The sequence below is a fragment of the Palaemon carinicauda genome, chromosome 1, assembly GCF_036898095.1.
Source record: "Palaemon carinicauda isolate YSFRI2023 chromosome 1, ASM3689809v2, whole genome shotgun sequence".
In the NCBI taxonomy this organism is placed as follows: domain Eukaryota; kingdom Metazoa; phylum Arthropoda; class Malacostraca; order Decapoda; family Palaemonidae; genus Palaemon; species Palaemon carinicauda.
This window is the reverse complement of record NC_090725.1, coordinates 180931963-180956635: the sequence shown is the minus strand read 5'-3', so window position 1 is coordinate 180956635 and position 24673 is coordinate 180931963. Positions and strand designations below refer to the sequence as shown.

Genomic DNA, 24673 nt, shown 5'->3' with positions numbered 1-24673 from the left:
ACAAACCCTTATATTAAGGGGTTCCAATAAAAGGCAAATTATCACCCGTAACCATTGGAACATCTGCAATTATTATACGAACAATTTTAGTATTCCAAAAATCAACAAGTAAACAACGATACACAGAATCGTGAGCTACATCGATTGTCAAGAATACTACGTCGTATATACATTAACTGAACCGTAACTTCCTTTAATCTTTGACTAAAGAAAAATACTGAAAGGACCAATTAATTGCAAAATAATATGTTCCTTTTATCTAGTACAACATAAAAACTTGAGTTTGTAAGAAGAATGTACTATTCATAAAAATCGATACAAAGAGAAATCGTAATATCCTAACGATAGACTGAAAACTGCGTAACATAAATAAACTGAACGCTAGTTACTCTTTGAAAACAGATCGAAGATTATCCAAAGAAAACCTATTAAAAGGAAAAAAATTTCCTTAAAATAACAAAATCCTTTAAATTATAACTAATTTATAACTTAATACTTCGTAAGAAAGTATTCACTTATCATTCTTTGTAAAAAGGCAAGTAAGAATTTTAGCTTACGTCATAAGGCTGTGACGTCATCAATAGGCGAGATGTTTACATCTCGCCATTATGATTTCGTTAGGTTTAAAATAGGTTGAAAAATTTCTAATCCTACCTTTTAAGTTATAAACACATGATCACAGATCAAACAAACAAATAAGCGAATGCCAGAACCCGAAAAATAGGTGTACATCACCAAAATACTGCTAAAATCCAGGTTAATCACGAGTGAATTTCAATACTTGTTGCTCGCGAGAGTGGCAGGGAAGGTCTGAATTGGTTGGAATAGTTCGGCCAGTCTACCGCCAGGGCGCTAGTGTACACCTGGCATATCTGCAATTGCCACAAGTTTTTTTAATTTCTGCCGGAGCGTCCAAGGGACTATAGCCATTCTTCTATAACCAGCGGGTAAATTTTGTTTAAAAATTTAAGAGAGACGCTCAGGCATTCATTCGGTGGTGCGTCATGGTGAGGCTGCAAGCTCAGACGAGAAAGCGGTCGAAGCCTTTGTTAAGAAGTTTGATGAGTTGACTGTCCATGAAGGCTACAGTCCCCAGCAAGTCTTCAATTGCGACGATACTGGGCTTTTTTGGAAAAAAAAAAAAAAGCCTCTTAAACGTACATCACGGCAGAAGAAAAGAGGCTACCTGGACATAAGCCTATGAAGGACTGGCTTACCCTTGCACTCTGTGAAAATGCCACTGGGGATTGCAAGGTGTATCACTCCAATACTCCTCGAGCCTTCAAGGCCCACAACAAAGTCACAAAGGAAAATCTTCAAGTGTTGTGGAAGGCTAATGGAAAAGCATGGGTAACAACACAATTGTTCATGTAGTGGATAAATGTTTGTTTCGGCCCGATTGTGAAAAAGTATTTGGAAGAAAAGTGCCTCCCTATGAAATGACTGCTGGTGCTGGACAATCTCCCAGCCCACTCTCTGCCCTCGAGGAAGATATTGTAGCAGAATATTCCTTCGTCAAAGTTCTCTATCTTCCACCGAACACTACCCCTCTCCTCTAGCCCATGGACCAGCAAGTGATTTCAAATTTTAAGAAGCTCTATACGAAATATCTCTTCAAGAGATGTTTCGAAATAATTGAGAGCACAAACCTCACCCTTCGTCAATTTTGGAAGGAGCATTTTGATGGTGCCATATGACTCAAAATCATCGATCATGCTTGGCAGGAGGTTTCGAGGCGCACCTTGAACTCTGCTTGGAAGAAGCTGTGGCCTGATGCCATCTCCGCAAGAGCTTTTGAGGGCTTCCACACAGACTAACCCGCAGACCAAGCTGAAGCCAATTCCGAAAATGTAAACGATCCTGAACCTGTTGCTCGCCAAGGTTGTTACATTTGGGAAGTCCATAGTTCTGAAAGTTGACGAGGCTGACATTGATGAGCTTATCGAGGAGCACCAAGAGGATTGATTGATTGATTTAAAGTTTTCAGGCATCCTGACATCTAAGATCATTGACGCCGATATCATTTAGTCTATATATATATATATATATATACATATATATATATATATATATATATATATATATATATACTAGGTAGTAGGTTGGCCAGGGCACCAGTCACCCGTTGAGATACTACCGCTAGAGAGTTATGGGGTCTTTTGACTGGCCAGACAGTACTACATTGGATCCTCCTCTCTGGTTACGGTTCATTTTCCTTTTGCCTACATACACACTGAATAGTCTGGCATATTCTTTACATATTCTCCTCTATCCTCATACACCTGACAACACAGATTACCAAACAATTCTTCATCACCCAAGGGGTTACTGCACTGTAATTGTTCAGTGCCACTTTCCTCTTGGTAAGGGTAGAAGAGACTCTTTAGCTATGGTAAGCAGCTCTTCTAGGAGAAGGACACTCCAAAATCAAACCACTGTTCTCTAGTCTTGGGTAGTGCCATAGCCTCTGTACCATGGCCTTTCACTGTCTTGGGTTAGAGTTCTCTTGCTTGAGGGTACACTCGAGCACACTCTCCTATCTTATTTCTCTTCCTCTTGTTTTGTTAAAGTTTTTATAGTTTATATAGGAGATATTTATTGTTGTTACTCCTCTTAGAATATTTTATTTTCCTTTTTTCCTTTCCGCACTGAGCTATTTTCCCTGTTGGAGCCCCTGGGCTTATAGCATACTGCTTTTCCAACTAGGGTTGTAGCTTAGTAAGTAATAATAATAATAATAATAATATATATATATAAATAAAAGAATATTCAATTAAAACCATAAAAGTTTAATGTCATTGTATAAGTTAAATAGTTTTCAGAAGACCTGCTTCTGAAATAAATCTAAAAATGCCACTTGCATAGTAGGACACATCATGTCCAAGAATCTTGGCAAGGATGAACCTACCACCCTCACCTCGAGCCTCAAATAAATATCTATTCCTTAAGTTATTATAATTGGGGCATTCGATCAACATATGTCTCACTGTTAGAGGTACCAAACAGTCGTCACAATATGGTTGGTGTTGGCCCTTCAGAGGAAACTCGTGTGTCAACCGAGTGTGACCAATACGGAGACGACAAAGAGAAGTCTCCCATTTTCGGGGCATCATGTCATACCTCCAAGGAGATATGACATTTGTTACTTCTCTCATTTTATTCCCATCTAGACTATCCCAGTGCTGTTGCCATTTATTACAAAGCAATTTCTTGATGTTAGGTAGGAAGTCATTACAGGGAATGGGATATCTTCTTGGCACCAACTCTGATGCTGCATTCTTCACCAATGAATCTGCCTTCTCATTCCCACACACACCTACATGTGCTGGAACCCAACAAAATTGAACCATTATGCCTCTCCTTCCAATAATTAAAAGCCACTCTAAAATCTTTAAAACTAGAGGGTTACTAGAATTAAAAACTTCTAAAGCTTGAAGGACACTCCTTGCATCACTAAAAATGGTAAAATTACCCTCCTTTTCCCACGCTATTTTCTCAACAGCGGTTAGTACGCCATAGAGTTCGGCAGTAAATATTGAAGCTGTTAGAGGAAGTGCACCTCTACAATTAAAACCATTACTATGTACTCCAAATCCAACGCCAGCATTAGATTTGGAGCCATCAGTATATATAAAAGTCGATCCCCTATGTTCTTTAACATGTTCCATAAACAGAGAGACCTGGATTCTAAGTCAGTCATATTCTTCTTAACTCCAATAAAATATTTACAAAAATATATCTCTGGTAATTTCCATGGAGGCGATGATGATACCTTAAATGGAAGCACCCTAATTCTAAGCATATCAAGACTGTTTAAAAATTGTTTCACCCAAAACCCATAAGGTTGAGGAGATTTTGGGTGCAACTCAATGTATGTTGAGTAACTTACATGGCTTGCAGTCTGAAAGGCTAAAGAATTAGGGAGTCTTTACAATCTAAACCAATACCGAATAATAGCAGAAATTTGGTAAAGATCTAGAGGTAACTCTCCAGCATCAACAAGGAGACTTGGGATAGGTGAGGTTTTAAATGCTCCTGTGGACAATCTAATACCACCATGATGTATTGAATACTGATTTGGGGTGGCTGAGGAGTATATTTCACATCCGTAACTGATTTTGGAAAAAATCAAGGCCTTGTATAATTTCAAAATAGTATTGCAGTCTGCCCCCCATGATGTATGGGACAACACTTTTAAAATAATCAGAGCCTCGAGACATTTAGCTTTTAACGCTTTTAAGTGAAAAACCCATGTAAGCCTACAATCAAATATAAAACTTGAAAATCTAGCTTCACTTACACATGGTATCCGTTGACCTTTAATAAATATATCCGTGTCTGGATGTACTCCCCGGATACAACAAAAATGGACAATAGTAGTTTTACTTGTCGAAAACTTAAATCCATTCATATCAGCCCACTGGATAATTTTGTCAATTGAGAGTTGTATTTTTCTCTCAACCATTGCCATTCTAGCTCCAGCAAATGATATTGGGAGATTACCCACAAATAATGTAGAGAGAACATCCCGGGGCATGACTGAGGATATCCCATTAATTGCTAGTGCAAAAAGGGTTACACTCAGCACACTCCTTTGAGGAACTCCTTCTTCCTGACACTTACTCTCTGATAGAGCTTCCCCCACTCTCACTTGAAAAATGGAGTTTTTATGATAAAACAAAGTTTTATGAATACTTACCTGGCAGTTATATATATATAGCTGAGTCTCCGACTGCGGCAGAATTTAATCGAAAATCGCGGCAACCGCCTTGTGGTGGTTGTGTGGTTAGATGGTTAACAACCCTTACAGGGTGGTACTTGGAATCATTCCCATTTTCTGTTCCTCAGATTATCTTTGCCCGACCTGTCCCCTGAGGGGAGGTGGGTGGGCTTTAAAATATATATATAACTGCCAGGTAAGTATTCATAAAACTTTGTTTTATCATAAAAACTCCATTTTTATGAATAGAACTTACCTGGCAGTTATATATATATAGCTGATTCACACATTTGGAGGAGGGAAACAGACAGAAAAACATAGTTGGGGAAACAACAAAAGAGTTGTAGGAGAACAAACACCTTGATTCCTTACCTGCTAAGGTAGCTGACTTCAAAGGTAACTGCCTCTGGAGTCGCTTTCCCTTAGGAGTGTTCAGCCAGGAGTAGACCTGCTACGCTGCAAACAACTCAATCGAGTCTGTCAAAGGGGTAGGACCAACAACTTGACTAGACTTCAGAAAAACTACCTTCCCATATAAAAAACCTGCAACCTTACTAAAGCTAACCATGTAACCTTGCAGAAATAGATATAAAATATCTATCTGGACTGAGGGAATCGTACCACAGGACGAGGACCTCAGACAACCATAAAAAACACAAACCCATATACAAGTACATAAACTAAGGTTGAGTGGGGGTAGTAACTCCTTTGCCTAATACAGAAGCCGCAGCTACGTATGGGCCCAAGGTATAACACTTGTCATAGTCCACTCTTACCTCTCTGAGGTAATGAGAAGCGAAGACAGAGTTGCTCCTCCAGAACGTTGCGTCCATGATCTGCTTAACTGACATTTTTCCGGTATGCCAGCGAAGCTGCAATGGCCCTTACTTCGTGAGCCCGTACTTTTAACAGGGCGAAGTTTTCTTCCTCACAAAAGAGGTGGGCTTCCCTAATAGTTTCCCCTCAGGAAAAAGGACAAAGCATTCTTTGACAGGGGTTTTTGAGGATCCTTCACTGAACACCATAAGGAGTTGGAAGCACCCCTCACGCTCTTAGTGTGGGCCAAATAAGCCTTGAGAGCCCTAACCGGGCAGAGGAGGCTTTCCTGTTCCTGACCTACTAGATTCGTGAGGTTAGGGACTTCAAAAGTCCTAGGCCTGGGTTTCGAAGAGTTCTCATTCTTGGCGAGAAAGTCGAACCTCAAGGAACAAACCGCTCCATTTAGGGTGAAGCCTACACGCTTCTCGATTGCCTGGACCTCGCTGATCCTCCTGGCAGTCGCTAGAGACAAAAGGAAGAGGGTTTTCTTAGTCACATCTCGCAGAGAAGCTTGCGAGATAGGTCAAACTTCCTGGAGCACAAAAACTTAAGCACCACATCCCGGTTCCAAGAAGGGGGTCTTAAGTGCACCTGCTTCGTTGTCTCAAAAGACCTAATGAGGTCCTGCAAGTCCTTATTCTGAGATAACTCTAAGCCTCTATGCCTAAAGACGGTTGAGAGCATGCTCCTGTATCCTTTAATGGTAGATACAGCCCGCTTAGCATCCTGCCTGAGGTACAAAAGAAAGTCTGCAATCTGGCTTAGAGAGGTAGAGGACGAGGAAACCTTGCGCCTCCTGCACCAAGCTCTAAAGGTCTCCCACTTTGACTGGTAGACTCTTTGTGAAGAGATCCTCCTTGCCCTGGCAATAGCTTTCGCCGCTTGTGCCGAAAAGCCTCGAGATCTAACGAGCTTCTCGACAGTCTGAAGGCAGTCAGATTGAGAGCGAGGGGGTTTTGGTGAAATCTCTCGAAGTGGGGTTGTCTGAGAAGATCTGGACTTGCCGGGAGTCTTCTTGGAAAGTCCATCAGTAACCCTACCACTTCGGTGAACCATTCCCTCGCAGGCCAGAATGGAGCCACAAAGGATCATTCGTCCCGAATCGAGGAGAGCGAACTTCCTGACAACCAGATTGATGATCTTGAACGGGGGAAAGGCATACATGTCCAGCCACGTCCAATCCATCAAGAAGGCGTCCACTGCAACAGCTTCCTCGTCCGGGACTAGGGAGCAGTACAGTGAACCCTCGTTTATCGCGGTAGATAGGTTCCAGACGCGGCCGCGATAGGTGAAAATCCGCGAAGTAGTGACACCATATTTACCTATTTATTCAACATGTATATTCAGACTTTTAAAACCTTCCCTTGTACGTAGCACTGTTAACAAACTACCCTTTGATGTACAGAACACTTAATGCATGTACTACAGTACCCTAAACTAAAACAGGCACAAATATTAAAGGCAATTTTATATCATGCATTTCCTAAACACGCTAAAAAGCACATTAAAAAATGGCAACCAATGTTTTGTTTACATTTATCTCTGATCATAATGAAGAAACAAACTGGAGGTAGAGCTTTGCTTATTACCCAGACATATTTCCCATACTATTCCCTTAGAACTACATATATATATATATATATATGTATATATATATATATATATATATATATATATATATATATATATATATATATATATATATATATATATACATATATATATATATATATATATATATATATATATATATATATATGTATACACATATACATACCTACACATATACATACATACATATATATATATTTATATGTATACACATATACATACCTACACATATACATACATACATATATACATAAATACATGCATACATATATATGTATATATGTTACTGTATATATATGGGTTATGGAAAAAATCCGCGAAGTGGTGAATCCGCGATGGTCGAACCGCGAAGTAGCGAGGGTTCACTGTAGTTGGGGATCCTCTTGTTTAGACCGGAGGCGAAAAGGTCTATTACTGGTCTGCCCCACAACTTCCAGAGGCTCCGACAGACATGCGGGTTGAGAGTCCACTCTGCAGGAAGGACCTGTCCCCTCCTGCTGAGCATGTCTGCCCTGATGTTTCTCTGCCCTTGAACAAACCTTGTCAACAGCTGGGTCTCGTTCTCGTTCGCCCAGAGGAGAAGCTCTCTCGCAGTTGAGAACAGGGAGAGGGAGTGAGTTCCCCCTTGCTTCCTTATGTACGCGAGAGCTGTGGTGTTGTCGGAATTGATCTCCACAGTCTTTCCCGACACCGAGGTTTTGAAGGCCTTGAGCCCTAACAAAATGGCCATCAATTCCTTCCTGTTGATATGCCAACTGACCTGACTCCCTTCCCAAATACCTGAGACCTCTTTGTTCCCTAGTGTTGCTCCCCAGCCTGACTCGGACGCGTCTGAGAATAACACTAGGTCGGGGTTCTTCTTGAACAAGGAGATCCCTTTTCCCAACAGAGCTGGGTCCAGCCACCACATTAAAAGATCCTTGATCTCTGTCGGAATGGGAAAAGAAAAAGTGTCCTCCTGGATCTTTCTGTTCCAAACCTTTGCGAGGAAGTGTTGCAGAGGCCTTAGGTGCAGTCTCCCCAAAGGGACAAACTGCTCCAGGGAGGATACAGTTCCCAGCAGACTCATCCACTCCTTCGCTGAGCATTCCTGCTTCCTCAAAAAGTCTTTGACTTTGTCCAGGCACCTGGTCTGCCTCTCCTGGGAGGGAGAAGCCTGAAAAAGAACTGAATTCAGAACTATCCCCAAATAGAGAATAGTCTGATTCGGCTCGGTCTGAGACTTCCCCCAGTTGACGATGAGTCCCAGGTCCTGAGTGATCGTATAAGTTTTCATTAGGTCCTCCAGACATCTCTCTTTCGACTGTGACCGGATCAGCCAGTCGTCTAGATAGAAGGAGACCCTTATCCCCTCCTGGTGTAACCAGCCTGCCACATTCGCCATTAGTCTGGTGAAAACTTGGGGAGCTGTGCTGAGACCGAAGCAAAGTGCCCTGAACTGGAAGCACTTGCCCTGGAACACAAACCTCAGATATCTCCTCGAAGACGGATAAATGGGGACGTGAAAATAAGCGTCCTGCAGGTCGAGAGAAACCATCCAGTCTCCTGGACGAACTGCAGCCAGCACTGACTGAGTCGTCTCCATGGAGAACTTTGTTTTCTCCACGAAGGCGTTCAGAGAGCTGACATCTAGGACTGGTCTCCATCCACCCGAGTTCTTGGGAACCAGAAACAGGCGATTGTAAAAGCCTGGGGAGGCGAGGTCTTGAACTGGCTCTATTGCTCCCTTGACCAACATCTGGTCGACTAGCTCCAGAAGAGCCTCTCGTTTCCCCGCGTCGGTGTACTGAGCCACTAAGGCCAGGGGAGAGTCTGAGAGAGGTGGTTTCTTTAAAAAGGGGATCTTGTAACCTTCCTTGACGACTGAGAGGGACCAGGTGTCCGCCCCTCTCCTTTTCCAAGACTGCCAAAAACGAGACAGTCTTGCCCCTACTGGTGTCTGGAGGACTTCCATCTCATTTTTTGGACCGGGGCCTAAACGCACCCCTGCTGGTCCTTGGCCCTGACTCTTGTCTTCTCCCCCTAAAATCCGCTCTCGAGGAGATCCTGCCCCGAAAGGGCTGTTGAAACTTCTTCTCCTCCTTCTTCAGAGGAGCAGGAGCAACAGGTAAGGTCTTTCTAGCCGACCGAGACAAAAGGTCCTGAGTAGCCTTCTGAGCCAGAGAAAGGGAGATATCTCTGACCAGAGCTTCAGGAAAAAGATGACGTGAAAAAGGGGCGTAAAGTAGCTCCGACTTCTGGGCAACAGTCACAGATCTATAGGTGAAGGAGCACAAAAGGGCCCTCTTCTTTAAGACCCCTGCTGAGAAAAGGGAAGCCAATTCATTAGCTCCATCCCTTAGAGCTTTGTCCATGCAGGACATGATACTCGTCAGGTCCTTCGTGTCCTTCAGGAATTCAGACTTCCTGGCCAGAGTCCCGAGAGACCAGTCCAGGAAGCTGAAAACCTCGAAAACCCTGAAAATTCCCTTGACGAGGTGATCAAGCTCCGACATGGACCACATCACCTTGGCAGAGTTTAAAGCATGCCTTCTTGCCGAGTCCACAAGAGCCGAGAAGTCACCTTGGGAGGAGGAAGGCACTCCTAACCCCAAAGGTTCCCCTGTCTCATACCACATACCGGCCTTGGAAGCGAGCCGAGACGGTGGAAAAGAAAAGGTGGTCTTGACAGCTTGTCTCCGTTCCTTCATCCAATCATCCACTTTAGCGAGAGCTTTCCTGGCCGAAATTGAAAGTTTCATTTTGATGAAGGCTGAAGACTTAGTAGCTTTCTTCCTGGTAAATTGAGACTGAGGAGAACGAGGGGCCGAAGGTTGAAATTCCTCCCCATAAAGTTCCAAAAGAGAGCGAGAAAGAACCTTGTAATCGCTAGAAGAGTCGGCAGGTTTTTCTTCCTCTTCCGAAATATCTTCGAGGTCCTGCTCAAGGATAACATCCCGAAGAGTTGGGCTGCCAGCAGTCTGGCAGCGAGAGCTGTTTGAATCCTGGCGCCGAGCGCCGCTAACATCCAGTCGGCGAGAAGCGGTATCGTCATGATGACGAGAAGCGGTATCGTCACGATGACGAGAAGCGGTATCGTCACGATGACGAGAAGCGGTATCGTCACGATGACGAGAGGCAGTATCGTCACGATGACGAGAAACGGAAGCGTCCTGAAGATGCAGGCTGCCGTCGCCTTGAAAATGCAGACTGCATTCATCCTGTTTCCTAAGAAACGAGGCAGTAACGTCCAGGCGTTTCGAAAGGGAAACGGAATCGTCACGGCGCCGAGAACGAGAGGCAGTATCGTCCTGGCGCCGGGAGAGGGGGGAAGGAAATTCCTGGCAGCGTGCCGATGAAGAGGGTGTACGTTGTCGTACGGCTGACGAAGTGCGCAGAGGTTTCTTGGGAGAGATACTAAAATCTCTCTTAGAAGAAGATCTCTTAACAGGCAAAGAGACGTCCTTACGTCTGACGGACTGAGAAGGGTGGCTGAAAGCTTTAACTAACGATGAAAGTTGCTCCTGCATAACAACCATGAGAGCTTTAGCAACCTCCGCTGGCTCTCGCGGTGCCGAAGACGGCAGTTGTCGTACGGCTTGACTGGGAGCGCTGGCAGAAGAACAGGGAGTCTAGCAGGATTAACTGGGCTAAGGACTCTCTGTTTCGCCCTTTTAACAGGAACATCGAAATCGTCTTCCGAAGGATCAGGGTCTCTGCTACTCGAACCGGGAGAGGGAGAGCGAGACTGCACGTCCCGGTTCCACCCTCTCTTCATTGGTCTTGATTCATAACGCCAATTACGTCTGGGAGAACGATCAGGCGAAGACACAAACGTATCCGACACGCCTTTCCTACGGCGGTCAAGAGCAGCCTGGGAGATCGCAACAGGACTGTCTGAGGCGACGACTGACCGAGGATAAGCACCTCTCACCCCCTTTCGGCTTTCGACGTACCTTCTCCCTTGGTCCTGGGAGCTTGGTAGAGGTCTAGACCTAGGGGTATGACAGATTCGATCAGTCGCCACCTCCACTGCACTTCACAAGCACTAATTTCACCTACACCCTTACCTTTAAAGGCCTCCAACTGTGCTTTAATGGCCTCCAATTCAGCAGCTAATTTAGCATACCCAGGGTCATCTGTAGGCACAGGTCCTGTAGAAGGGGCAGGAGTCACTACATTTGGGGAAGGAATACCTTCCAAAGGGGTTACAAGCAAAGGGTCAATAGATAAATCTAAGCTAGGCTCACTAGCAAACTTTGACTTTGATTTAGCTCTTCTAACTCTATCAATCTCAAGTTTGTGCACATAGCGCTGCATAGCTAACCAATCATCATCACTTAAAACCTAGCATTCCTTGCACTTATTTTCTAAAGCACATTCAAACCCCCTGCAACCCATACAGATAGTGTGAGGGTCAACCGAAAGTTTCGGCAACCTCACCTTGCAAATATCATTCGCACAAACACGATAATGAATTTTCTTACTCATGATAATAAAGGAAAAGACAAAAAACAAAAACAACACGATTGCCAAATCCCAACACAGTGTACTTCACCAAAAATGAAGTCCAAAAAGGCGATGAAGGGAAAGCGATCCGAAAAACTCTGAAAGGCGGACCAACGATGTTGTCGATCCGGCCGGCAAAGATAATCTGAGGAACAGAAAATGGGAATGATTCCAAGTACCACCCTGTAAGGGATGTTAACCATCTAACCACACAACCACCACAAGGCGGTTGCCGCGATTTTCTATTAAATTCTGCCGCAGTCGGAGACTCAGCTAGCCTATATATATATAACTGCCAGGTAAGTTCTATTCATAAAAATGACAAATTCGGAGATACTTTGTATTTTTCCTAACCATACAAACCTTAGCTATTTACATGGGGTATTACTTTCGGCGTAGCTGAAATGACGAGCCATTAGATTTTTAACGAGGGTTAACTACCCTCTCGCTAGCTAGCGAGGGGGTAGGGGAGAGGTAGCTAGCTACCCCTCCCCCCTCACACACAGGTGAACTGATTCACTTTGCTTAGAGGTAGGACTTGCCTTGGGGGACAGGGCTGGCGGGCAAATATGTGTAAATAGCTAAGGTTTGTATGGTTAGGAAAAATACAATTATCTCCAAATTTGTCATTTGTTCCGTAACCGAAATACAAACCACGCTATTTACATGGGGTGACTTATCCCTTAGGAAGGGTGGAGAGTCCCAGCCTTACTGGCTTTGGCTTTGCCCGGGGGCTCAGAATCCGAGTGAGCAGCACTCGAGAAAATGAGTCCCTGCACCTCACAAATTCCTTGCTCCGCAAGGAACGTGCGGCCTACGTAAGCTCATGTGTGGAGGGATGAAGTGTGACTTGTCCTAGGAAGTTGACCTGAAGTCCCTTAGATGGAATTCTAGGCTAGGATGTTCCCAATACCACCTCGTCAGGGTATGGGGGACGCGACAGTATTATCTTAATACTAGGAACACAAGGAAGCATGGTTTACCTGCAGAGGTTTGAGGTCAGCTATGCAGAGAACCCAGGATGCTGCTTTCCTCAAGAGAGGGGAGGATGAAGAAAGAAGTAAGGGACAGACATACTTCTTTCATTCATGCAGTCTAAAACCGGGTAACAATGCCCTCAACCTTCTGCTACCTGTCCACTAAGGAGCCTGAGGTTAGACCAGCTGTTGTGTAACCACCACAGGGCCGATAGAAAACGTATCGAAGCCTCTGTGGGTCACGTCCTGCAGGTAGTGGGCTGTGAAGGTCATTTGACGCCTCCCGACTCCAGCTTGTAGCACCTGCGTCACAGAGTAGTTCCTCTTGAATGCCAGGGACGTTGTGATGCCTCTGACGTCGTGTGCTCTAAGGCGACGTGACGGAGAAGGGTCTGGATTCAGGGCGTGATGGATGACCCTCCGAATCCAGGCTGAAAAGGTATTCTTGGTGACCCTCCTCTCCGTCCTACCTGTGCTCCCAAACAGGGCTTGCACGAGAGGACGAACTGCAGCTGTTCTTAAGATAACACCCCCGACTCCTTACTGGGCATAGTAGGAGATGGTCTGGGTCATCTGTTACAGAACGGAGACTCGAAATCATGAAGGAGTCGAACCGGGGGTCCGGGCTCCAAGATTTTGAGACTAGTGACCAACTCAGGGACGAACCTGAACGTTACCTCCCCCTCTCCTCTTGAATGGGCGACGACGTACAAGAGACCATGAAGTTCGCTGGCACGCTTGGCCGAGGCCAGAGCGAGCAGGAGCACCGTCTTCCAAGTCAGGTGACGATCAGAAGCCTGGCGTAATGGTTCGCAAGGAGGTCTCTTGAGAACCCTAAGAACCCGAACCATGTTCCATGGAGGAGGTCTCACTTCCGACTGGGGGCAGGTAAGTTCGTAGCTTCGTATGAGCGAAGAAAGATCCAGCGAGGAGGAATGTCTATTCCTTTCAGCCTGCAGGCCAGGCTTAAGGCTGAGCGATAGGCTTTCACCGCCGAGAGCGAAAGGCGCATTCCCTCCCGCAGGTATACAATAATTCCGCTATTGCTGGAAGAGTGGGACGAGGATATGGTTCGGTCTATGCAAAAAAGAATCAGCGGCAGCAACTTCCGATCACCATGTTCTTCCAGCCTCGCAAAAAAGAACCAGTTCCTCCTGCTAGTACGCCTTCGGAAGAAATGGAAGAAGTTGAAGAGGTGTCCCAGGAAAAGACACCTCCGTCTGAAGAGACGTAAAATACTATTATTGGCTGCACAGTAGAAGACATCATCAGCTTCATCATCATCATTTCTACTGTGCAGCAAATTCATCACCATCATCATTCGTTTTTCTTGAACTTCTTTCGTGGTGAGTACAGTAACAATCTTTATTTTTTACTTTAATATTCTAACATTTTAATATTTGTGCCTGTTTTAGTTTAGTACTGTATGCATTAAGTTAAAGGGAAGGTTTTAAAAGTCTGAAGAGTATACATGTTGTAACCTATCATATTTTTTTTGTTTAAAATTTACATTTACGTACGTAAAACAATCTCTCTCTCTCTCTCTCTCTCTCTCTCTCTCTCTCTCTCTCTCTCTCTCTCTCTCTCTCTCTCTCTCTCTCTCTCTCTCTCTCTCTCTCTCGTACAGGTAAATTGTTTTCCTGCTTTGCTACGTACAGTATGTACTGTATGATTTTATATAGATACGGTAAATAATATTTGTAATAACATATTTTCTAAAAGCTTTTACTGTAAATATCATTATTTATCACTTTCATCATGCGCATTAAATGCCTTCTTTGTTCTGAGCGTGGTTGTTTACTAAGCGTACTTTATGAGGCCGTCGTTCCAGGCGGCGTCATAAAGAAAAACATTTCATTTGGAAGTCCTAAGAAAAATTAAGTAAAACATTGGTAATAACAAAATCAACATACCGTACTGAATAATCAATATAATCGATGCAAAAACTAACCTACACACAGATGTGTACAGTAAATGCGTTTGTTTCTTCATTATGATCAGAGATAAACGTAAACAAAACATTGGTTGCTTTTTGGCGTGTTTAGGAAATGCATGATATAAAATCGCCTTTAATATTTGTGCCTTTAGGGTACTGTAGTACATGCATTAAGTGTTCTGTACATTAAAGGGTAGTTTGTTAACAGTACTACGTACAAGGGAAGGTTTTAAAAGTCTGAATATACATGTTAAATAAATAGGTAAATATTGTGTCACTACTTCGCGGATTTTCACCTATCGCGGCCGGGTCTGGAACCTATCTACCGCGATAAACGAGGGTTCACTGTACAGTGACTTGGGATGAGAACAAAAATCTAGAACGCGAAGGACTACGTTCTATCTCTCTCTCTCTCTCTCCCTGTACAGAGACTTGGGACGAGAGTAAATATCTGAATCGAGAAGAACAACGTTTCTCACTCCCAAACTCCCTGTATAGAGACTTGGGACGAGAATAAAGATTTGGATCGTTCTCTCTCTCTCTCTTGTCACGAGAGTATAGGCTCACTCACTCTTCGTCAATAAAAGGTTATTTGACTAAAGAAAAATACTAAAAGGACTAAGAAATTGCAAAATAACATGTTCCTTTTAATTGATATTTAAAAAACTTCAGTTTGTAAGAAGAATGAACTAAACGTCATCATCGATTAACTCTGCAAGGTGAAACCGTGACTCTCTTCTCTATCGTAACGATAGAGTGCAAACTGTGTAGCATAAATAAACTTAATGCTAGTTCATCTTTGAAAACTGAACGAAGACTATTCAAAGAATAAATTTTAGAAGACAAAAATTCACTTAAAATATTTTCTAAAAATATTCATCCCATCGATCTATAAAAATATAAAATTTATCTCGGTATTAAGTACAATTGGAGAGAAAATCGAAGAGGCCTAATAAAGGCGGGTGAGATATAAAAATATAGAGGTAAATCTATAAAAATCAACAAGAATTTATAAAGTGATAAAATAAATACTAAAAACTAAAAGCCTTTCACACACTTCCCATACACTGAGGAAAGGGTCGGCCATATTCTCTCTCTCTCTACCGTGGAAAATCCAGAGAGAGATAAAAAAGTAAGGGTAAAAATTTTTTCTCTCCTTTCAAAAAGAGTTTCTCTTGAAGATCTTATTGTTTGAGAATAACTAACACAGCGAAAGCCAAAACCATAAAGAAGTACTTCACCAATAGTTGAAAAACTTGAGGTTTAGCGCGAGCAAGAAATCAATGTTTATCGCGAGAGCGACAGAGAAGAACTGGAACTTTTGGGACTATGTTTAGTATCCTGCCGAGTGGTGGCGCTAGTGTACACCCAGCAACCTAACATGGTGATCACCCGCGAGTTTTGAATCTGTCGGACCGTCAGCGACGTTAGCTATATATATATATCCACCGGTTAAGTTAAATATTTAAAAGTATCAAATATTACCATTATATTCTAGTCGTAGGTTGGCCAGGGCACCAGCCACCTGTTGAGATACTACCGTTAAAGAGCTATGGCGTCCTTTGACTGGCCAGACAGTACTACATTGGATCCTTCTTTCTGGTTATGGTTCCACTTTCCTTTTGCCTCTCCATACACTGCAAAGTCTGGCATATTCTTTACAGATTCTCCTCAATCCTCATACACCTGACAACACTGAGATTAATAAATAATTCTTCTTCACCAAAGGGTTAACTACTGTACTGTAATTGTTCAGTGGCTACTTTCCCCGTTAATATATGATAGTTTAATTGCTAGCGAAAATGAAATTCGCTATAAGAAATGAACGAGTGCTGGCTAGTTTGTTGTTTTTCTCTGTATGTTTACAAGGGGCTGGGGCATAATAACTTACGTATCGGTCTATCCAAATGTGAAGTATGTTTTTCACTCTAAGTCCATTGTTTACATCTGAGAGACTGAAGGGGACTTATTGCGCAAGCATTTTATCCCATGGATTATGGAGTTTTCTCTGCATTTACAATGACGTATTTGTCAGGTGCTTTTTTAAAAAGTTCCCGGATGATGTTCTACAACAACCATTTTTTTTCACACCTTCGCCTTCAGTTTAAAGTTAACCACCATCTCGAAAAGATGTCTGGAAGGGTGAACTTAAAGGAAGCACATCAATCTATTTCCAAATTTTGTGTAATTTCTTTTATGTCGGCAATTGATTAAGATGGAAATGCTCTCCGTTCAGTGTAAAGCTATTGTTACTCGTGTGAAATTAAAAAAATAAGAGAAATAATGCCGCAAAGGTCCGATTCTGACAATATTCAGGGAAGGCCAGCACATTTTCTACTGCAAAGCTTTAGTAAAGATTGCCAATAAAAAAAAAGGCAACTTTGTCAATCATATGGTAAAGAATTAATTGTGATTTACTTTTTCATAATGGAAGGATTTATTTGAGATTTACTTTTAGTTTGTGACCTGGGAAGGCGGTGTCTGACTAGCGTTTGTGACCTGGGAAGGGGGTCTGGGTGACTTTGCCCCCGCTAGGGATTGTGACCTGGGAAGGGAAGTCCGGGGGGCTTGGCCCCTGCTAGGAGGTTGTGACCTGGGAACTACTATGTTAGGTTAGGTGGGTTTGTTAGATTCTGTACACTTTTACAAATCTCAAAGTTAAATAATCACATTTAGGCCTATTTTCAACCATTTTTATGAACCATATATTTTTCCAACTGGTTACTTTGGGCTTATTTTTCATTTCTGACCATTATTATTGGTGCAAATCACTCGTTTATGACATTTCCCCACCCAAACAACCCCGGTCCCCCACTGGGATCCGAAAACTCATGAACGGGTAGTTTGCCCCAATAATCGGGGTCGGAGGTGTCTAAACCACAAGATATAAAGTAGGAAAAATATATGGTTCATGTATTTGGCTACAAATTAAAGTATCATATATTTACCCTTTTGTCTTGGTAAGGGTAGAAGAGAGATTTTAACTATGGTCAGTAGCTCTTCTAAGAGAAGAACACTCCAAAACAGAACCATTGTTCTTTAGTCTTGGGTAGTGCCATAGCCTTTATATATCAGCGGCCAGTTCCTCACGCGTTTATTAACAATGAACATCAACTAACCTAAACTTTCCCCCCTAACCTAACCTACAAGCCGTGTCCATACCTACTTGCCTAACAGGGGGGGGGAACACCCCCTTGCGACACCCCTTACACTGCCGTATTGTAAGTTAGACATAATACATAAAGGTGGCAGCTATCATGCATACACCCCTACAATTTTTGTTACAATTTTATCGATGTACGGACTCTTTTTACATCTCAAATCTCCGTTAAACAAAATCTTTCATTCAATTAAAAGTCTAATGGGCTACGATTAACGCTTAACCAATGCCTCATTTCGCTTACAGAAGTTCGCCAAGCCTAGGACAAACACTAATCGGTAACTAACTGCTAACCTACGTCCAAAACAACTACCACAATAATTATGGCAGCGGATATATATGCAACCTGCTATTAAATAACATTCTTAGCGTTTAGCCACATGAAAAGTTGGTGCAGCCGACAAAACCGCCAATCGTCCTCAGTCGGACCTGGGTTGCTATTCCTCCAGACTATCATAACAGGCCCCACGATATAGTGAATATGTACAAGAGATAATGTAAAACATGAATGCTACACTTTAAAAGGAAACTCGTATTAATTGTACACCTAACAAGAATGTACTTACTTCCTCATACTGAAAATTCAACAGAATTTAGAGAATTGAAAGCAGACAAGGTGGGATCATAACACAGGGCGCAGCCATGATGATTAGCTCGATTCGTGACGTCACTTCCCCTGGAAACCTCCTATCAGAAAACTTAGCGTCCTTAGCAACATTCAATATATCACAGATTTCTCGGGTTGACCGGTTTGATGATTTGTATTAAATAATAAAAAGAACATTAGGAAATGAAGACAACCACAAAGTTAAACTTATATTTTATTTCCAAAAGCATTACATAGATATGGGGTAAAGGTAAAGTCAAAATCCGAAGTAACATTAGAGTAAAAAAAACATTATTTCAAGAAAAGTGATGACTGTAGTATCCTAAATCTGAGAAAGTGACTATACTTACAACACTTTTAGAAGGTAACCATGACTATCAGAACATTAATTCATACATATCTATTTCAAAATCATCCTTCATGTCAAAGGTGTCCATTATCTTATTTTGCAATACTATTAGTCTATCAAAATACTACAGAAACATGGAGTGAAGGTCAAGCTCTTTGCAGATGATATAAAATTTTACTTCTCCCTAAATGACATTGAATAATACTATTAAGAATTTACGCCCTAAGGCCTTTCTTGATCGTATCACGCAGGAGAACCCTGTGCCCTACAAGATGTTTTTCGTATACATTCTCAAGTATTTAGTATCGCACAGCACATTCCGTGTTAATTATCAAACCCACATTATCAAAGCACTTAGAAAACAAGGAGGTCTTAAGTTTCTTCTAGAAAGCCTTAGTAACTTGCCTTCCGAATGTCTAGTGGGAGCTTGTATAATTTTGGGGCCGCGCCCGCATGCTTGAACGCTCTAGCACCTACAGTAGACATGTATCTTGGCTCCAATAATTTGAAACCATCTGTGAATATTCTCAAAGAAATCGCTGCCTGGACCATATTCAAAATATAGAAAAGAAGATAAGTCTGGTATCCAGGAAAAATGCTGCAGGTCCGACAATACCAACTACTTGAAATGAGATAAACTGCGTTATTGCCAGGATTGACTACTGCAACTCTATCTATTACATCATCATCTCCTCCTACGCCCATTGACACAAAGGGCCTCGGCTAGATTCTGCATTACAATTTACCAAGAATGCAACTTAAAGAGATTACAAAACATAACAAGTGAGCAAGTCCTGAACGCGGACATGGTCCTCGTAGAGGACATACCTCCGCCAAGGTGACCTAGAGCGCCATATGTCCTAGAATCATGAATTGATGTGACTTTGACCTTCACATGACCTTGACCTTCACGTGACCTTCAAGTGACCTTGACCTTCACGTGACCTTGACCTTCACATGACCTTGGCTTCAAGTGACCTTGATCTTCAAATGTACTTGACCTTCACGTGACCTTGACCTTCACGTGACCTTGACCTTCACGTGACCTTGACCTTCAAGTGACCTGCTTGACTTTTGACCTTCAAGTGATCTTTGTTCATTTGCCACTGATACTTAATATGACATTGATATAATGCACCAATATGACCTTGACCTTTGACCTTTATAAATTTGAACATCACCCATGGGTTGCGCCTGGACTAGGACTTCCCTGTTGGCTTATGCAAAAGTCAGTGCTTTATTTTTGTCTCTTGATATGGCCACTTATGTCATAGTGACACCAGTGACCCCTGTGACCTTGACCTTGGGGTGACCTTGACCAAAATTTAATCAGTTCTTCCATACACATTGGGGAACTACTTGGCCAAGTTTGAAGTGATTCCGTGTAGAAATGTGGCCTCTACGTTGTCCACAGACAGACAGAGAAACAAACAAACAAACAAACAAACCGAACCGAAAACATAACCTCCGCCAAGCGGCGGAGGTAATAAACAAAGGAGCAAGACTGATAAAAGGTGTCTCACCTAGAGAAAGGATCACCCCTATTATTATTATTATTATTATTATTATTATTATTATTATTATTATTATTATTATTATTATTACTTGCTAGGCTACAACCTTAGTTGGAAAAGCAGGAAGCTATAAGCCCATGGGCCCCAACAGAGAAAATAACCCAGTGAGTATAAAATCAAAAGTGGACTCGCTAGAGGAAATAATAGAAAAAGTTAAACCAACTGTTATTTGCATCACAGAAACCCATCTGAAGGAGGAGGAAAATTTGAAGATAGCTGGTTATAGGGTCTTTAATAATAACAGAAAATCAAATTGAGGAGGAGTGTTGATTGCAATAAAAAATGAATTGGAAAATGTAACGGTGGAAATAAAAAGCGAAAAACCTGGGTCACGAGTCTCAATGGATAAAAATTGATAATGGGAAGACTAAAGTCAGATTAGGAGTAATCTATGCCCCACAAGAAAATAAAACAAAGTCAAGCCACTTAGAAAATATGTACAAGTCTATAAAAGACGAAATAATGATAGCAAATAGCAGAGAAGAAAAAGTAGTTGCAATGGGAGACTTCAATTGTAAAGTAGGAAGCATAATAAAAAACAATAGTAATGAGATTACAAAATCAGGCAAAATGTTAAGAGATTTGGCAGAGGAGTCCAACATGATAATTGCAAATTGCAACCCGAAATGCAGAGGGACTTGGACGAGAATTGAAAAAGAGAAGAAATCAGTGATAGATTATGCTCTAGTTAGAGAAGAAGACGAAGAAGGTATTAGTAGCATGGTAATTGTCGAAGAGAAATTGATAACACCCTACAGAATATTAAAAGAAATGGTGTATTCTGATCACTGTACCATCCTACTCGAAATGAATTGGTTGACCCTAAACAAGAAAGAAAGAAAGGTTAGATATAAAATAGTCTGGAACCATTTAAAAGTCCACAAAGATAAAAAATACTTATAAAGATTGCCAAAGAAAAAGCTAAAGTAAGAATAAAATATTCAAAATGGCAAAAAAAGTGCAAGAAATATTAAGAAAATGTAGTGTAAAAGAGACAAACAGAAAAAACAAGAGGTCCAAAGAATTAAGGAAATTAATGAAACTTAAAAGAACCTTAAAAAAGAATTGTATTAATGTTGGAAAGGAAAACAATGAGGTCAAGAGAAGAATTAAAGTACAGGAGAGCCTCGTAGACCTATACATACAAGAAGAAAAACAAAAAGAGGAAGGTTTAAGAATAATCAAGCAAGTAGAAGAGATCAAAGCAAAAGGAGGTATGAACAGCACAGCCTTCTGGGAATTCAAGAAGAAAGTGGATGGAAAAAATGCCAGTAAATGTACAGCAATCAGAGGAAAGGATGGAGAAATAATAGAGGATATTGAAGAAATAAAGAAAGAATATGAGAAATTCTACAGTGATTTATTTAAGCTAGAAAATCCCCAAAGTGAAGAAGAGACCCCGGCAGAAGAAATCAACAACATGTTTGATAAATGGCTGTCAGGAAGTGACAGAGTGAGATCCAGCAAGGAAGAGAAAATAACATATCAAGAAGTAGAAGCCATCATAAAAAGCCTGAAAGACAAATACACAATGGACAGGCAAGGATTGAACAATGTTATGATTAAAATGATGGGGAAAGAAATAATAGAAAGTCTGAAGCTGATACTCACAGAAATTGACGAAAGCATATGTATCCCTAAAGAGTGGGAAGAGATGTGGATACTTTCAATCCACAAAAAGGAAAATAAAATGGAACTAGAAAATAAAAGAGGCTTATTTATTACAAGCATAATTAGTAAAATATACGAGAAAATAAGGATGAAAAAATGTAAGGACAGATTAAAAAAAGAGATGAGTCGATTCCAGTGTGGAGGCATTGAAGGAAGATCTACGGCCGATCATCTGCTTACACTGAATGCAGTAATAGACTATAACGCCTATTTGGGAGGGTCGACAAACGTATGGTTCTGTAATGCGTATAAGTGCTTCGATAAGCTAGACCTAAAGGACTGCATAAAAGAAATGGGAAAAATGATAGGATGGAAAGAAGCATTGATAATTAAAAAAATGAATGAAAAAGGTAGAGCAGCCACCAACTGTCCAGCAGGTACAACAGAAGATATAACGATTGAAGGAAATGTGAGACAAGGAACTATATATGGACCCAAGCTATGCAGTATAGCAACTGACAAAGTTAATAGCATTAGCAGAAAAAATATCACATTGATAAGAAATATTGAAATAGAATCAACAGTATTTGTAGATGATATAATGTTTCCCTCAGGAAGGAAAGATGGTATCGAAAGTGCCAAAAGTAACTGTCATAGCTTAGAGACCCTAAAGAAATTCACTATAAACACCAACCCCAAATAATCGGGTGTATTAAGAATTAACAAAAGAAAGAATGAGAAAGAGGTGGAGATTGAAACAAAAGTGAAGAACGGAAAAGTAAGTTTAGTTAAGGAATATAAGTATCTGGGTGGATGGTATACAGAGAAGGGAAACAAAGAATTGAGTATCAGTAAAAAAAAAAAACCCAGAGGGTTGCATATATGACCCAAGAAATAAGAAAATATGGGGATACGAGAAAAGTTGGAAAGATGGCATTAGAAGTCAGAAAGAAAATATATGAAACAGTAGTAGTACCAACAATATTTGCCAACGTGGAGACCTGGAGTGTAATTAGGGACAAAGATATGAAAGATCTAGAAAACCTCCAATACAAGATAATAAGAAATATGTATTAACTACCTGCGAATACTCCATATTGGGGCATACTTGCAGAAACAGGAATATGGCTGGTGTCCTGCAGAATAGAATATAAGAAATTAATGCTCTTCCATAACATCATAAACTCCGAGGAAAAAAGATTAGTAAGAGAGATAATTGAGGATCAGTTGAAGATCCCGTATGGGAAGTGCTGGAGCAAGAGCGTAGAAGAAATCTGCAGTAAATATTAGATGGAAGTGGAAGAAATAAGAAGTTGGGGGAAAAGGACCCTGAAAAAAGAACTCAAGAAAAGAATTATAGAAAAAATAGAAGAAACTATTGAAGAAAAAAAGAAAATAATGAAAAAAATAAGATTTATTAAAGGAAATGGCCCTCTGCCTTATATCAGAGAAATGTATCTGGATAAGGCATCCCTTGTGATGAAAGCAAGATTAAATATGCTCAACTTAAAAGCAAATTTCAGGGGAAAATATGATGACAATTTGTGTGATTTATGCAAAGAGGAAGAAGACACTACTGAACATTTATTTTTATGCCCAAAGTTAGAACAGCTAAAGAATGTAGAAATAAGTTTAGGTACGCTGAAAAATCCTAGCAGGGATCTGGCTGCATTTATAGATAGGGCAATGCATATAAAAGAAGAGTTTAAGAAGCCCAAACTGATTACCACAACAGGTTGCCAAAACTGATGATAGCAAGGTGTTATCCTATCTAATTTCAAAGTAGAAGGAAATAAAAGTAAAGATTGAGAACCTCGTTATGATATTAATTTATTCAAGGTACATATGATATAAACTTATAACAATATTAAGAATAAGCTTAGAAGCTTTGCACCTATCTATAAAGAGATAGAGTGCCCGCAAACTTATTTTGCGGAGTGAGCAATAAGGAACCAGGAACCAGGAACCATGGAAATTTGAAGAAGAAGACTCGACCGGCTCCAACCAGCTCAGCGGCGGGAGGGAGAAGCGTGCGAGCGGCCCATTTAAAAACCAGGAAGCATGGAAGGTGGACGTAGGCATAGCCTCTTCATCTGAGACGTCGTTTTAACATAGGCGTCGGTTCAATTACCTGTTGGTCAACCATTTACTAACCAACAGTATGCCTTACTTTGTGCCATTATTTAGAAGATAAACTTACGAAGACAAAATACGTCAGTGTAGAACTGAAGATGCACCGTGTTCTTAACAGTTTACAAGATGCCTCCACTACGTCTACAATCAACCCTCAAGAGCGTGAGTACTAATTAACGGTGCTCAACCTTGGCCAAGGAACTGGCCCCCCCCCCCTTTTTTTTCTAGCCTTTATTTGACGATGTGCACATTTAGCTAGGAAGTCATGTTCAAACTGTCTGGTTTAATCATTCGTGGCGTGTCCATTAACATAAGTTGTGTTCCCGTTCCCCTCTATCAAGTTTGAAATTTTATTGCCCGAGAGGAATGTGTTCAAAGTAGTGAGTAGAACTTTTGGTATTATTTCAGTCACCATTTTTACTTTCATTGGTTGATTAGTCATTTGATTGTTGATTTACGATTTAATTGATTTGACCATTTTCTTGGCATTTTTCATCTTTCATTTTTCATATGCCATGCGGTCTTTATTCAAATTTCAATTAGGTAGTTTTGCTGTTTTTTCCTGTGTCAGTTAGGTGAAAATTCCTGTTGTACTTTATGGAAATAAACGCCATTTTATTCACTGTTTTTAACTTGACCTTTACATTTTGAAATGACTAAATGAATTATCACATGAGGTGAGATATGA

At 41.3% G+C, this 24673-nt stretch overlaps 1 protein-coding gene across 2 annotated transcripts in view; it reads right to left on the bottom strand.

Moving 5' to 3' along the window:
• The window catches only part of san (Probable N-acetyltransferase san), a 96075-nt gene extending 77677 nt beyond the window's left edge, over positions 1-18398 (bottom strand). Inside the window, exon 1 of one of the 2 annotated variants that reach the window (XM_068386351.1) lies at positions 18278-18398. In XM_068386351.1, the coding sequence (XP_068242452.1) occupies positions 18278-18285 (8 nt within the window). In that variant the 5' untranslated portion in view covers positions 18286-18398. Of the gene's footprint in view, positions 1-18057; positions 18090-18277 lie in introns of those variants that run through there. The other variant, XM_068386344.1, reaches the window with a different exon arrangement.
• Positions 18399-24673: the final 6275 nt, after the last annotated feature.